Source organism: Strix uralensis, chromosome 7, assembly GCF_047716275.1.
Source record: "Strix uralensis isolate ZFMK-TIS-50842 chromosome 7, bStrUra1, whole genome shotgun sequence".
In the NCBI taxonomy this organism is placed as follows: Eukaryota; Metazoa; Chordata; class Aves; order Strigiformes; family Strigidae; genus Strix; species Strix uralensis.
This window is the reverse complement of record NC_133978.1, coordinates 4,508,446-4,524,753: the sequence shown is the minus strand read 5'-3', so window position 1 is coordinate 4,524,753 and position 16,308 is coordinate 4,508,446. Positions and strand designations below refer to the sequence as shown.

The window sequence follows — 16,308 nt, the reverse complement described above, 5'->3', positions numbered from 1 at the left end:
GGCTGTTTTCATCACAACCAAAAATCACACTTCTTCCTCAACCTTCCCTACAAGAAGTGAGCAAATGCAGCAACACTTCTTCCCTTTTGCCCGCAGCTGAACTCACAATTACTTCATTTTCGCTAGCATGATCTAATCAGCTGGCAAAAACTACTACCCATCCCTCCAAATTCAAGACTGGATTGAACACAAAGTCAGGTCAAGAAGAGAACAGCCAGGACCCTGCAAAAAGGAACAACTCATTTATTCAAGGCTGGGTGATAAACACAAAGCAGGTGATAATACGGGTGCCCTGATCTCACTATGTAAATGTGGAGATAAAAGCAGGCGTGTATGTATTTGGGTGTACACACCACCATTTGCAAGGTTTTTTTTACACTACTTTGAAACAGTCTGGACATAAAAATCATCCCAGACAAGTCTTTCCTCCCAAGACCTCTCACCTATGAAATATTCCAAAATACTTTCCTGGCAAAGCATGCACCCAGGCGGCCGCCTTTCCCCAGTACGCACCAGTCCTCGATGCAGCAGAGACCAGCCAAAAATTCTCATCCTACCCCCAGAACTACAGCCTCATGTAATCAGGGGCCTCCATAAAGATTATGCGACTAAAAGAGAAAAATCCCTTTTTGGCATTTATTAATAGACTATGTACTGGATGAGAAAGATGAGCAAGTAAATAATCCCTATTGCTCTACAAGAGGAAAGCTGCTGTTGAGACAGTCAATGTTTATGCTAAGCCTCAGGTTAAAAGGAAAAAAATTAAATCCTGTGCAGACATAAAAATAAAGAGCATCACTGGGGCCTCCCTGACTGTGCAGCAAAAGGGGAACTCTGGCAGTCCAGCTCCACTACACATATCCTAGCAGGGTATCTTAATTATGATTCATTTTCTTTGGCTTTCCTACTGTAATGCACACTAAAATGAAGTCTTAGCACGACTAACGCTCCTAAGGCAGCATACCTGCAGCACCCAGCAAAGACTGCAAGCAGATCTTGATAAAGAGCAGTCCTAAGTGCCGCATGCAAACTCTTCTAGCAAATTAATTAACGTCAGCCCACCCACAACATGTATTACTGCTCATTAGCCTCCAAACTACAAAAGCATTCAATCTTCTCCTCTCCTCCCTTATGCAGTCAGGACCCGTACATGGCGTAGGCTTCAAGACAACATGTGCCCTGGCAGCAGCCACATATGATCCCAGCCACAGCAGATGCCAAGTAATTTATATTTCAACTTCCTCTTCACTGAATCACTACCTAAAATAACAATGTCATGCCTAATTTATTATTTCACCACTAATCATCAACTTCATTAAAAAGCAACATTGGGATAACAAACAAGTGTTAAATAGTTTCAATTAAGCTTAATTATTTTCTCAAGGAAAACCCCACACTATTTTCAATTAATTATGGAAGAGTTGGAAAGGGTTTTTACTGTGGGTTTTGTTGTTCCTTTTTTTTTTTTTTTTTTAAAAAAACATAGAATAGTCAAGAATTTCCTAGGTTCTACACAACCGATTAGGGGAGCAGCACATCCTGGGAGCAGCCCTGATTTTGAGTCAGGAGTTGGGGCACACCTTCTTCTGTCATCTGAGCTGGAAACATTCAAACACACCTCTTGAGATGACTCACTAGGGCAACTGCTGATCAAACAGCAAGCCCACAACAGAGCTGCTCAAACAAACACGGAACCCGGCACCTGGGAGACTACCAGTTACATCCTGCATTAAACCAAGCAAAAGCAGCACTGGCATTCAGGTCACAGAAGGTGCATTCAGGTCGCAGAAGGTACATTCTGTCTTGAGGCTGGAGAGAATCACAGACTGGTTTGGGTTGGAACAGACCTTAAAGATCATCTAGTCCCAAACCCCTGCCATGGACAGGGACACCTTCCACTAGTCCAGGTTGCTCAAAGCCCCGTCCAACCCGGCCTTGAACCCTTCCAGGGAGGGGGCAGCCACAGCTCCTCTGGGCAACCTGTGCCAGTGTCTCACCACCCTCACAGGGAAGAATTTCTTCCTCATATCTAATCTAAATCTGCCCTCTTTCAGTTTAAAACCCTTACCCCTCCTCCTATCCCTACACCCCCTGATCAAGAGTCCCTCCCCTGCTTTCCTGTAGCCCCTTTAAGTACTGGGAGGCCTCTCTAAGGTCTCCCCACAGCCTTCTCTTCTCCAGCTGAACACCCCCGACTCTCTCAGCCTGTCCTCACAGGGGAGGTGCTCCAGCCCCCTGATCATCTTTGTGGCCTCCTCTGGACTCTCTCGAACAGGTCCACGTCTTCTTCAACAAGTCCTTGTCCTTAGAAAAGGGCTTATGCTGGCAAAAAGATTGTGAGGTCTGTTTTAAGCAGTGCCCTCCCTGCTAAATTGCTGCTCCCGACTCAAAGCACTGTAGAAGGAAGGCAGGCTGTGGACTGAGAAGGGATTCAGGCTGCACATCATTCCCACCGAACCTCTTGGGAACCCTCCATGCCTGGCTCACATTTTATTTGGAAAGCACGACCACATTCCTCCCTGCCTAGTATGGGAAGGAAAGAGCTGGTCAACATAGGCACGTCTCCTAAGACTGGAATAAAAGTCCTCACCTGCAAACAAACATTCTCCGCCTCCCCTAGCCAGTAGTCACCAGCCACATACGACAGAAATTAATCGTTGTATTTACTGTATTAACCAATGTTCTTTTTTAACAATAAGAGTGTGGATGAAGGTGGATCGTTTCTTTGCTCTTTGCAAACAGCCTCCATCTGCTGACACTGGAAAAAATAAGCTGCTTTTCTTGAGTGGTTCTGGCAAGAGTTGAAGTTTTGCTGAAGCTGACAGAGTACCTGACACCCAGTTGCCAAGAAAATTAGTAGAAGCTGAGAACCCATACTCCTGGACAATTCTGAGTATCTCAGCGTAGTATCTTACAACATAACTTCACTGAGCTGTCACCAGCCTGTCAGAACAGGGGGAGTTTGGAGCCCCAAATACCACAAGTCACTTGGATATTCAAGTTGTGTAATATACTCTAACCAAGACACAATATGACTCAGCAACTTCAAACGAAACAGCTATTAATTTTTTATTAAAAGCTGTTAAGCCACTATATATGATCATCCACAATTTAACAGCTAACGAAATGCAGCCTCCAGGATACAGACTTAAAAATAATTATCAGAAGCAAATTATACAGAAAGGAATTGTGAAGAGCATATACTCCCATTCTCCTCTTTGGCACTGCAAGGATATTAAATCATCAAACACAGCCCAATAAAACCGACATCCAGACAGGTTTAAAAAATAAAATATTGCTGTCTGTCAACTCTCAGTTACAGGACTCTCCATCAGACCAAATCATGCATCTTGTAATAACGGTGGTTACAGATAGTACCACACTAGTTGTCAGAGAGTTCTTAGGAGCCCAAAGCTCTCAGGATTGCCCAACAGTGAAGGCAGGTCACAACTCGTTTGTTACTCAAGCTTTCCTCCTCTTGAAAATGTGTCTGATATGAAAATTGAATAGGTGTAAGCATCAAGAGAGACACAACCATGTGTCTCACTCCCGAACCATGAATAGGGAGTGAGGCTGTATTTCAACAACTATGTTTACACAGAATAATTAAAGGAAAAATTAAAGCACACCTTTCCTATAACCACCTCTTCCACACTCATCCTCTACTTCTCCCTACATATGCTCTGTATGTTCACAGGCAAAGAGATGGGCTCAGAGACAAGGGTGATGGATGCCCTAGATGGTTTTAAAGCTTTTGCACTGATTCCCTGCTTTGCATGCACCATCCTAACAGCCAACATGGCAGGAGCTTCGATTTCTCAGTGAGCCACTTCTCAGCCACCCAACTGGAGATGGGAAAAGCGGTCTCCATTTCAGAGGATCAGCGTACTGTGCTTTCCACATAAGTTTCAACCTGAAGAAACTCAGGGGAACATGCCAAGAAAGGAGGTTTCCAAAAGTAAGCTCCCTTAGGAAATAAAGACAAGTACAGAGCAAAAACCAGACTCTGTACACGTGTTGTACCACAGTCTGAATAAAGTGTTCTGCAAGTTTTCTCTCTTGTTCCACTGCAGTGTAACATGCCCAAGTTTGGTACCTTACGGTCCCTGAACCCAGAACGCTTCTTCTTCTTCCCTTCCGGCTGGGCCTCCTCGTCACCCGACGCAACGGCCTTTCTATCCTCACTGCCGCCGCTCTCCTCCTCCTCCTCCTCATGCTTCACCTTCTCACTCGGCTCAGTCCTTGGATCATGTTTTACGGAAGATGAGTTTTCTGCGTATGCCCTGTACAAGGGGAAAGAAAACAGCAGTTCAGGAAATTGTTGAGAGGGGTGCCAGGGCCACAAAGATGGCCCTGCGAGGTTCTCCCTGAATGAAACACTTGCTACAATTCAGCATGGAGGATTGTAAAGCAAAAGCAAAGAAGTGATCAGTCTCCTTGGAATATTGGGTGCTTTTCCCTGCTGTAATCAAATTTCTACACCCCCACCCCCCTTCAAACCCAAACTAATCATCACAGTAAGTTTTGCCAGCCCAAAACCACCACAGAAATCACTCAAGTGAATTATCATACCCTCTCCCTAAAACTACACATGCCTGAAGATTGAGAAGGGCATACCACACCTCCTCTAGCACTAAATTGCACCCCTGCTTCCCCAAAAAAGATTTATATGAAGTGATAGAAATGTGTTTTACCATCAGCACTCCAGGATTCAGAAAGAACAGCCTCTTTGTTTCAGCTCAAGTGATTTATTTTCTATCTCCAGCAAGTGACGTGCTGTTTTATTTCCCTCTTCCACCAATGAGTCTTCTAAACTCCAGTGCTACAGAGGATTTGTGACAACTGGAGTTGTTTATCCTCAAGCTGGAAATACAACTCTGTCAGAGCAAAGCACCCTTTTTCCCCTTGCGGTTCAAACACAAAGATCTTCAGCGACCTTGTTTGTAGACCAAGACTCAATACCCAAAATCTCTCAGTCTAAGACGTGAGCAACTTGCAGAATTGCAACTGTCAATAGGGTGGTTAAATAAAAAGCAGGATAAATCCATAAGCCAAACAATGCTGCGGCTTTCTTAAGCTTTACTTGTAAAGTGGTTTATAACGAGACAGAGCTCAGACCACGTTAACATCAGTGAAAATATGATCTCTATGGATACATTAACATGTCACAAGCAACAAAGCAAACGATTTGACAAAATTATTTCTCTTTCTAAAGAACTCAAACAGCTCAGGCAAACATCCTAGCAAGCCTGTAACTTAAGCGAAGTTGCCTCTACTTGCATTCCCCATGATTTATTTTGGACTAATCACAGAGTACAGGGCTCACACACAGTTAGGTGCTGCTCCCTGGCCAGCAGCCTTCAGATGAAGGCTGGTGGTACTTTGGTACTCCCTGTAACTATGAACATGGTCATTTACCCCTGTGTGAGTTTATTCAAAAAAAGACTGCCTTGGGAAAACAACAAAAACAAACCAAGATTTTTGAAGTCTCCCAAGCTCTAAGCAAAAGGCTACACATATTTCATCCTACCAGTTTCCTGGAAAACACAGCTGTGGTATGTAAAATTTAACAGAGAAGAGTCTGTGCTTGTCTCCCCAGCAATACACAGCTTTGCAGCAATCTCAGCACATCATCTTCCATTAAGAAGAGATGAGGGCAGGTGCTCCTTCAATTAATTTAAATGCTACCCCAAAAAAATGACAACTCACTCCTTACCAGCATCCAATAATTCACTAACAGTCACAGTACAGGATAGATAGAGAAGGGCTAAAGAACTCATATCCTTCCACAGTACTGGTGGGAAGCAAAAACTTGATTATTCCAGAATAAATTCCCAAAGAGCATACTTAAGAATAGAGTGAATCATGATGAAAGCAAATTAACTTTTGTTCATATTGTAATAACTACTTCAGCAAAGTACCAATAGCACTTGAACAACCACCAAGATCCAGACATTGCTTTGAAATGCAATAACCCATGGCACTACAGCTGGGTTAAAGCATTGCATAGGTTTCCAGTCCATGCTGGGACAGAATGCAACTCCATCGCAAGGGTTTGATTTAATAAAATACACAAGTGCTTGGTGAAGAGCAGTACTAATTGTGCCTTTCCACGCACAATGGACTCTAACACACCAGCCGTTCCTTTCTGAAAAGCTCCTGAGCTTTTACTTGCCAAAATATTTTCTTAAGTCTTATAGCAAAGCACCATCTTTAAGACCTTTGCTGAACCAAACTTTCGGAGACAGGATCCAAAACTGAGTCCTCCACAAGAATCTGAAGATAGGGAAATTATTTCCCCAGAAGAGCCAAGCAGATGATCTGTCTCTTGGAGCATGAAGTCCATGCTGGCTCTGCTCCTGAAGCCTTTCCTGAAAGTTTAATCAGTACTGGCACATCCTTGTGGAGTTGTGGTTTTGGCTGATATGCAGTTTGCTAGAATAAACTGTTGCCAGCTGAGGCTACACCAGCATTACAAGGAAAGCCCTTGTGCAGGCAGGACACCAGTCTTAAGTAGCTCTGAGAAAATCTCTTGGGAAAAGGTCCTGGGGACAGAACGGCAGTAGAAAATTGATTGCTTATCTACACAACCAAGCTATTCCATATTAAACATGCCAGAGAATAGCTGTATCGGTAAAGATTTGCTCCTGTAATGCTTGAATGACAGCTAGCAAACCAGGGAAGGGATAGATGAAATACAAAATAAAACATTTTCAGCAAATCCTACGCATTCCTTCAATCCATCACACTGTCAAACCAGTTGGCTACAGCAATACAGGCGTAGGCTGTTTGAATACAGTTGGCTTTTTTCCCCCACCTCTAGTTTATCCAGGTAATTAACTCTGCTCTACAGTTAGATCACCATCCCAGCACACAAGCAAGATGAGCTATGAGAATAAAAGCAGTTAGTAGCCTACTTCTCAAACAAGTTTTTAAACAGTTACCTGCTATTCCTCACCTCCAGGCCACGGTTGCAACTACTCCCTGAATTAACCATTGAAGGATCTGCTCTCTACATACAGCTACTACTCTGTGTATTTTACATCCTGCACAACCATCCTCTGTTGAAATCCTTGGCTTCCAACAACTGCAACTTCCATACTGCGCCCACATAAAGGAGCCTTTCAATGCAGATGTCAAAGTACGGCTGGAAAAAACCCATAGCTCCAGAAATACCCACCCTGCTGGACTGCCACCAGCAAGTAAAGACTCTCCACCTCCTTTTTTGATGAGGCTGACTTTCCCAAGGCATGCCTGTTGCTACAGCTTCTGCACAAAAGGGAAATGAAAACACAAAGTCTCCCTTCACTGTGTGCCAAGACTAGCTGCCGGCCTCTCTTCATGGACCATGCCTGCCCCAGATCCTAGCTGCCATACTTCAACTCTCCCAGTCTCTTCAGGTATTTCTTCCTTCCCTGAATTTGAGGCAAAGACCGTATTTCCCACCTACTTTGTAACCTCTTCTTTTAATCCTTGGAAAAAGCCAACAATCAAGCATAAGATGAGGTTCATCGTCCCCAAAGAAAACCACCTGGCTACCACAGAGGACTACTCAACTCTAAACTCTCACTTGGCGAATCATTCTTTGAGAAAGCCAAAAGCACGCATCCATAGGATATACATCCACGAAGGATGCTGGGACTCACACCAGGCATTGGCACAATACTCCACAGTTGCAGGTCTTCCAATTAGAGAAATCACAGTCCCTCATTTTTAAAGTATTTTTCTTCTCTGAGTGACAGAAGCAGAACAGTGTGCTAAAATAACAAAGCCTTGTGCCACAGATAACAGTGTTGTTATTCTAATCCCGAAGGCAGTAGAGAAGTACTTAGCTATCAGATGCTGTTTAGTCTCAGAAGAAAACGTAGGAGATCTAACAAGTTGGGCACTTCAGTCAGGAAAGACACTGCCACCAAACAAGAAGCAGGAGAGAGGAATCCTCCCTGACAGATGTGTTCTTCAGTTGACTAGAGTTGCCACTCTCCCTGTATGTAAACATCTGGAGACATCCGAGTGAAGCTTAAAAGCTACTTAAAACTTCAGGTTTTCGTATTGAAATATGAAAGCAAGCTTGGACACAACATTCATAAAAACAGGCAGCCTCCAGGGATCGGGAGTACTTTCAGTGAGGAGCTCTGTCTCATCCTCAGCTCAACCATATTCGGCAACTAAATTAGTTAGCTGAAACTTTAATAAGAAATTAACCAGAAATGATGAAGATCCACAGCCCAATTTTTCAGCATGTCACACCACTCACAAGACTTTTTACTACTTTGTTTCCTTCCCCATCTTTCACAGTACTTGACACTGATGTAATTTAGCGCAATGGACTTGTGGCAAGAACTGCAATGAACACACCAAAATTTAGGCGGGTTCCAGAGATGAACGTGAATGATTAGATTGAGGAGACAGCTCTGGATGTCAGCCATAGCCTAAAATAGGTCCAAGAATATAAGGAGACAGCAGTGTAGTCCATGAGATACGCACATCCTTCTTTCCACCCCAGCCAGCAGCAGGAACATCCCCAACTTCAGCTACTGACGGTGCACTCAGCAAGGAAGAGCTGGACCAACCCGAGAAGATCTGACAAGGAGCAGCAGGAATGGTTAAGGGTCTGAAACACACACTGTGGGAAAAACTGACCTAAATAAGTCAGATTGCTGTAAGAAAGATGGAAAAGAGGAAGGTGAGATAACCGTAATACATATAAAACAGCTGCTGCAGGACTGTTTTCTTGGCCCAGCATAAGGTGCAGTACATGTGCTTAAGGACATCATAAGGGAAGAGATTTACACACTGGGGAGAGGAAGAGAAGCCTGCGCATACATACACACATAGACATACGCAGGAAGAGTTTAATGTTAAGGACAGGGGAACACTGGAGTCAGCTGTCGGGGAAGATTTATTCCATCACTGCTCTCTCCATCACCAGCAAATTGCTATAAATAGGTGAGACAGCTGCCTGTCAGGACTAGCTCAGAGGCACCCAGCCCTGCCTTGGCAGCAGACCTGCTGATTTCTCACGCTCCCTCCCACCCACCTCTTCCGCAGCCCAGTTTAGGCACCGGCACCAGCATGTGGGTGCAGACGGACAAGCCAGAGTGTGAGGACCTCTGCTTTAAGCCCCTTCAAGGGGACCATCCTGAAGATCAATCCAAAAGGTTTTCAGTCAGTCTCACCAGGTAGCTCGGATCGGGGGGGATACCATGCCGCTCCTTACAGATGATTCCCTGATAGGCTGCAGAGGAGAACAATTGCTTCACAAAGGCTGTCAACCCTAATGACACACACTGGAGCCATCCTACCAACATTACCCTAATTTCCTTGTAAACTATAAATACATTAATTTCTTAATCCAGGAGACGCTGCTTACATTCCCCAACAAAGTTCACTCTGAGTGGGGTATGGGACTGTACCCCTGAACTGCAGCCCTGACAGATGCACACAGCTGTGACTCAGTTACATCTGCCACGCACAGAGCCTGCGCTCCTCACGCCTCAAATGGACTGCTGACTTGAACTTCTCCTGATCCAAACCATACTTTGGAGGCTGACAGGCTCAATACCTTTTTTTTGCCACCCCCCCCCAAATGGTGGTTGCTTTCAGTCACAGCTGCAACTCCTGGGCACACAGGCAGTGCAGCAAAGCAAGGTAACTGAATAAAACTGTGAGGCTGGCAGAGACGGTCAGAAGTGTAGGATGACCACATGAACCCAGAAGGATCACAGCTGGCATCCTGTTCTCTAACCCTGGTGCCCTCCAAAAACCAGCACTGTCACTCACCAACATTTCTTTTCAAGGAAAAAAAATAATCTTAGGTTGGAAGAATAAGGGAGGCAAAGCAGTCTCTGATGCCACAAGCTTTTTAAGGTGTCCTCAAACACAGAACAGCTTTTCTTTCCCCTTTTTTATTACTATTTTTTAACAATACTTGAGGGTGTGTATGAGCCTGACTTTATCAGCTGGAAATTATGAGCCAGATCAACAGATACAAATAAGTGTGACTTCGGATGACAACTACTAACTGCTGAAGACTGTTTTATTGGGTAGTCAAAGCTTATACCCAAGGGTGAGAAGGATGCCATAACTGCTAAAACATACAAGGGAAAAAACTCACAGCTTTAGTTCAGAAGAAAGCAAGCCCTGTAGAAATAAGAAAAAGATGGGATGAGAAAATACTCCATATAAAATGAAAAGGTATGTGGGCCACAAGATCCCTTTGCGGGCGAAATGAGATCCCTTCAGATTTCTTCACTCCCATGAAACCTGGTCTTTGGCTAAAAGCAGACAGCGGGGCAGGATCACAGGAGATCAGGCAGAGACGGGGCTAACACACCACAGCTTTCAGGGCACATTGCTGCTCACAACTGGAAGACCAGAGAAAGTCATTCCTGGTACCACTTTTTGCTCTGCAGCCTGGGATGCGTCCACACAGCTGCATGCTTCTGAGAGTCTGGCCTCACACTCCTGGGACAAAAGTCCCAACAAATTCAGCTGCAAGTCGAGGAGGGAGGAATTCCCCACTATGTCTATATTAATACCAATTAAAAACTGTTCTGCTCTGACTAACTCTAAGGTATTTAATAGTATTATTCCCTTCCCAGCCAGTACCTCATGCAATCCCTCAGCTGTTTCGACAGACTGAAAACTGATGGGCTACATCACATTAAACGAAGCCTCCTCAACCCCACAAGCCTTTTGTTCTCCTCAGCAGGCCTCACAAGCAACAATAACACGTGATGCCATATGTGGTCTAGACCCAAAAAAAAATAAAAAAAAGAACAGATAGCTTCCATCAGCGAGTCTCAGCAACAGCCAACTACAGGAGACAGCTGAAGTTGAAGTCTGCCAGAGTAAAAAACAATAAAAAAACCCCTCCAAGGTTAGGCTAACTTCTATTTTAAAGCCTTAATTATTGAGCATTATGCCCATCCCTGCTTTTCTCCCTTGCTTCCTCCCTGCAGATCCAACCTTTAGCACAGCCCAGAAGGCAGCTGAGCCATCGAGTGGTGGTGGACACTGAACATTGTAAGGAAGTGACGGTCATGACAAGACTAGAACCTTAAAGTATGACACTCAATGACTGCTTTGGCACTTCCAAATCAGGAACTAATCAAAACTAAATGATATTTCCTCTATTGAGGCAGGAAATTAGTCCTGTTACTGCCCTCCCAAATGATGTGACTTCTTGGAGAGAAGTTGCTTTCCAGATAGCTACTGGAGGGCAGCCAATGTGCTCCTGCGATGAGGGCAAGGTGAGCAGGTATTTTTAGTTATTCGGTGCAAAGGGGAAGCAGTAGGCGTGAACTTGGCCACCAGAGGGCACCCGTATTTTTTAAAAAAGATTAAAAAGTACCAGCTCCAGTGACATTAAAGATCCGGGGTTCAACCAACACTTACCTTGTTAAGAGACACAGAATCCAAAGTGTTGTCCCCATAAAGTCACAGCAAACCAAGACAATTCGGGAAGCAGTTTCTTGCATTTCCACCTGGCTTCCCTGCAAAAATCCCAGCTCTGATTTGCTGTGCAACATTTGAATAAGTTATTATGAACATGCGTGATCAAACACCAGGGCTCTGCAGGCTTAGGGCAATACCTGTGCTTTAAGCTCTGCAGGTCAGCTGAGGTCACTCCCCCCCAGGGTAGTTCAGATGTTTTCCTAATTGAGTCCAGTTTTGACTTTGGCTCATTCCCCAGCATCAGATTCTTTTCTTCCCCTGATGCTCATGGGTAAAAATATGAAGCCAAAAGCTACCTGAAAGGACACAGTGCTCTTTCAAGACACCACTCATAGATCAATGTGTCTTCAAGCCTTAGGAGAAAACCCTCAGCACAGCAATCCCAAGGATAGTCTCTTGAATCTGTCACCTCTCACAAAGAATTAAAAAAATGGAGCAGAGCTCTCAAAAATAACCTCACATGGATAATGCCTACATTTTTTCATCTTTTCTCTCCTACATCAGGTTAAGTAGTACCTGGCACATCTATAGCTATAAAACAGGTTTCTCCCCCTTTGGCTGTGATTTATGTGGTTTCCTTTGTTTTACTAGAACAAAGATTTTTAAAGCCTCAGTTTCAGCTGGCATAAGATATTTCCAGCAATTCTGCCATTAAAAATGTATTCTAAGCAAGTTACTCTAAAGCCCTTAAGACACTGATGCAAAAAAGCAATGCATTCTTAAACAGAGTTAGCTAAGGGCTGATCTAGGCTTCAAAATTAATTCCAGGAGCGCTGATGGAAAAAAGCCAAACACAAAAAGCAGTGAAGGTCAGCAGAGCAAGGAAGATGAAGGGTCTTTCCTGCAGAGGACCTTCCAGTAAAGCAATTGGGCACTTGATACAGGACGGCTGGAGGAGAAAAGGGTGGAGGAAGAGAGGAAGAAATGGTAAAAATGGAACGAAATCTGCAGAAGTGGCATCCAGAACCTGAACAGCCCAGCTTGCTGGTGAGGAGCGGAGCCTGAAAAAGAAGAGCTTGTAACAGAATGAGAATATACTGCGCCAGGGCTGGGAGAGGGGTATCTCAAGCTGAATTGCTTCAATTTATGCACGGGATAGGGCAAAAGGCAGAAGAGCACAGAATAAGGCCAAGGGAATGCAGGAAAGTAAGCCTGGGTACAGCATTAGACACAAACATGCTGATAGCAAAGGATCTTGTTAAGCAACTTCCAGAGCAACACAGATGCCTTGCCCTTATTCTTACTGCTAATGTATTTGTGGAAGGGTAAGAAATTAAGCATAACTAAGTACTTCCAGTCATTCAGGAAGAGCACTAGTAAGACTCCACTTAGAGGTCCTTCTGTGCTCCCCAAAGGTACATTTGCTCCACTATTTCATTCAATACTAGGTTGACTGAGTGACAGGCTTCAGCACCGAAATGCCAGTTTAAGTGCTCACAGATGCCCATTGCCCACAGAGTCAGCCAGGAAGGTTTATGACATGAATCTATCTGTGGCCATTTAATAACGTTCCAAATGGGTATTTGGAACTACAAATACAGAATACAAGCTTTACATGAGGGCTAGCAACAGAGCATTTTTCATAAACATCAAGCTTGCCTAACTGTGAGGTTCAGTACTACTCATATATTAATGCCTCATTTAGATTAGCCAATGACTACACCAAGATTTATTTCAATTAATTAATTCAGTTCATTATACCAATGCCCAGATACTTAATTGCTTCTGTTGCCAGCTGGAGATCCTCAGAGTTTAAGTTATTGCTTAGAATGGATAAATTTCATTAGTCTTCTAAGCTCAGTTACTTGCATTGCTGAAGTATTCTTCATCACAGCAGAACAGAGCAGCATTAGCTTCTCCTGTCATGTAATTATTTCTATGAAATATATTCCATCAAAAACAGGCAGCAGGAGCTCCAGAGGACAGCCAAGGCAACAAGACCAACACTCGCCTGCAACAGACAGCTATGCAGAAGGCTACATGCAGATGCAGATCAAATGTGAAGATCCCACCGACCCACCTTCCATCTTAGGAAGACACAAAATAAGTCTTTCCTGTCTTGCATCATACAACCACTGGGGTTTTTTATATCTATCTTTCCAATCCTTGACTTCTCCTCTACTTTTGTGTGGGCTTCCTTGCCCCAGTACTGACTTCCGATGTTGCTCAAAGTGTATCGTACAGTATCATTCTGAAATACACTGGGTTTGGGCTACACTTGACAGAAGCCACCAGAGAAGTCCTGTCTTTCTTGATGCTAAGTAGTGGAAAAGCTAAGTTCACATACAGGCACCACCATCTTAATCCCTTTTAGCAGGGTTCACCATCATCAGAAGTATGGGAAATCTGTTCTGAAATAGAAAGTTTGGGGTTTTTTTAAGTACTGATGAGTGATGCAGCGCTGCTCCCAACATGGCTGTAGAGTTGGGGCATTTACATAAGGCTTTATACAAATGACAAAAAACACAAGTCAGATATTCTTTTCCTTTTATTACTGCTCTTCCTCTAACACTGCATCATCATCTACTTACCTAGTCTAAGAAGCATAAGATTTTTCAACTGATTCTTGATTCAGCCTATTACATCTTTAATGCCTTCACTGTAACGAATAATATTTATAAGAAAACAAGAAGGGGGACACAACACTCATCTTAAAAGAAAACTTCACTGACAGCCTGCAGGAGAGCATCCCTTACTGCATTCCCTACTCAGAGGGCAATGAAGTGCCTCAACTCATTAACAAACCATCCAAGGTTAAGCAGAATATTAGCAGGCACACATTCCTCAGAGTCATCTACCATCAAAGGGACAGTAATTCTCTGTGATGCTAAGAGAGCCACACTTTGGGCCTGCTGGACCCCTCAGAGACTAACTGCAGGACAGGAGTTCCATATCACAACAAAAGCACGGCTGTTTCATTAACCGAAGGTAAAGCATCATAAGTCATCCCTACAACAGGCTAACTGCACCAACAGAACTGGTTATGCAAAGGGCCTTCCGAATCTGCTTCCCACTTAAATAGCACTGCAACATTTAATAAATCAAAATTGCTTATTACTGAGTGTAAATACTCAGACACACATGGACATTTCTCTCTGTAATCTATAAATTACATTTTCAATGACACTTGGCTTATTTGATCCCTGTGCTACATGTATTGTATATTTACCTTTTACAACTAATCCATGATACTTACTGCTACTTATTGTAATAACTCAAGATGTAACTACCTGAATAACCCAGGATGTCATTACAAACATTTTGTGTTCACCTACACTTATTCTTAAACTCTACTAAACATGCAATTTATATATTGTGAAAGACAAAGCAAACGTGCAGTTCCTCATTGCTCATTTCTTTAAACACAACGTTAAAATGCCTATTTGAAAGTCTGTTTAAAACTTCTACAGGTGTCAGTATGAAGTATATTCTACACCATACATCAGTTTTGTTCCTCCTCTTATTCAACAGCTGGATGGCAAGTAATTAATTACGTGAATATCATAAGCCTGGATGTACTTCTATTTTACAGTCACCGACATTGTGGATTTATTTCACATCTTATATAGGAAAGGAATACTTCAAAGTCTGTACAATTCTATGTAGTGCTTTACAAATTTATAAAAGACGAAGGAGACAGAGCAAGGAAAGAAAACAAGTAGTAACAGCAAGCCAACCTCTCCAGATTGATGAAGACTGGGGAGATCACAGACCAGCTACTCCAAAGAGGCTGCCCCTCTCCTGTATCCGATTTCTGTCAGCACTCTCAGCTGAGCAAGGTCAAGCCCAGCCACAGTGTCCAGGGGCCTCCAAGGAACAGCCAAGTAGTACAGAAGCCAAAAATCACTCCCTGAAATAACCCCTGACCTAGCACTCTGCATACCATTAGCAGCTCTCTGCTGCAGGAAGCACCTTCCTCCCAATAAAAGGCAAAGCTAACAACTGACAATTTGGCTGTTTTCAAGAGCAGGAGTGAATCTGCTGCAGGAGGGAGTTATTAACTCATTCTCTTTGGGACAGCATTACGTAGGACATGATGTCCTACCTACTTTACAATCATGCTGAAGATATTTTAAGTGGAAAAAACCCCGCTCGCTTTCCTGCCTGAAAAGGGGTATTATCCTGGCCATCCTCACAGAGGCATTCAGGTCTTGTGGATAAAGAGGCACTACGAAACTGCAGATTATTAGCAAACCGCAGCATAAGATGACACTGTGCTGTATCATGGTGTTCTTCCTCAGCCTGAGCAATTCCTTTTAGGAGATACCAAGGTTTGACAGCTCTAGGAACAGCCAGAAAAATTACCATCACCTTCCTCCTGTTGCATTAAAACTAGAGCCTTCTAGCCACCTCACAGGTGAGCAGAGAGCCAGCAATAAACCACCTAAATATTGCAATGAGAATAAGACTGATTTTCAGTGAAGACTTGATTTTCAGACTCCAACTGCAGCCATGAGCTTGAGCGACACTGCTGGTGTTACGCTGCTGCCACGTTTTGAGGGAAGAGAAGGGAGCCCTTAATATACTTCCAACGTGACACTGGCCCAGGGTCCAGTGAAGGTCACCTCAGACAAGCACAAATATCCCCCTTCTTCCCACAGTTATGGAAACAAGCTTTGAGCCTCATGGCCCATGAGTAGGTGTGCTCAGACTCTGGCCCTTAAAAACCAGGAAGTCCTGCGTGCAGCTACCTTACCACCAAAAGATGGGCTGTGCCCTTCTGCTCCTCTGCTACATTTCACAGACGAAGCAGTCTACAGTACACAAAGAAAACCAGTTTAGGATGCCCTGGACAAGTGTGCTGTCCTTAACAGCCCTCCCAGAAGCTCAAAGCATGACATTTTCACC

The 16,308-nt window shown here is 43.8% G+C and overlaps 1 protein-coding gene across 3 annotated transcripts in view; it reads right to left on the bottom strand.

Moving 5' to 3' along the window:
* The window catches only part of MICU1 (mitochondrial calcium uptake 1), a 110,382-nt gene that overhangs the window by 79,065 nt on the left and 15,009 nt on the right, over positions 1-16,308 (bottom strand). For all 3 annotated transcript variants that reach the window (XM_074874194.1, XM_074874196.1, XM_074874195.1), the window contains exon 4: positions 4,097-4,283. In XM_074874194.1, the coding sequence (XP_074730295.1) occupies positions 4,097-4,283 (187 nt within the window). The remainder of the gene's footprint in view (positions 1-4,096; positions 4,284-16,308) is intronic.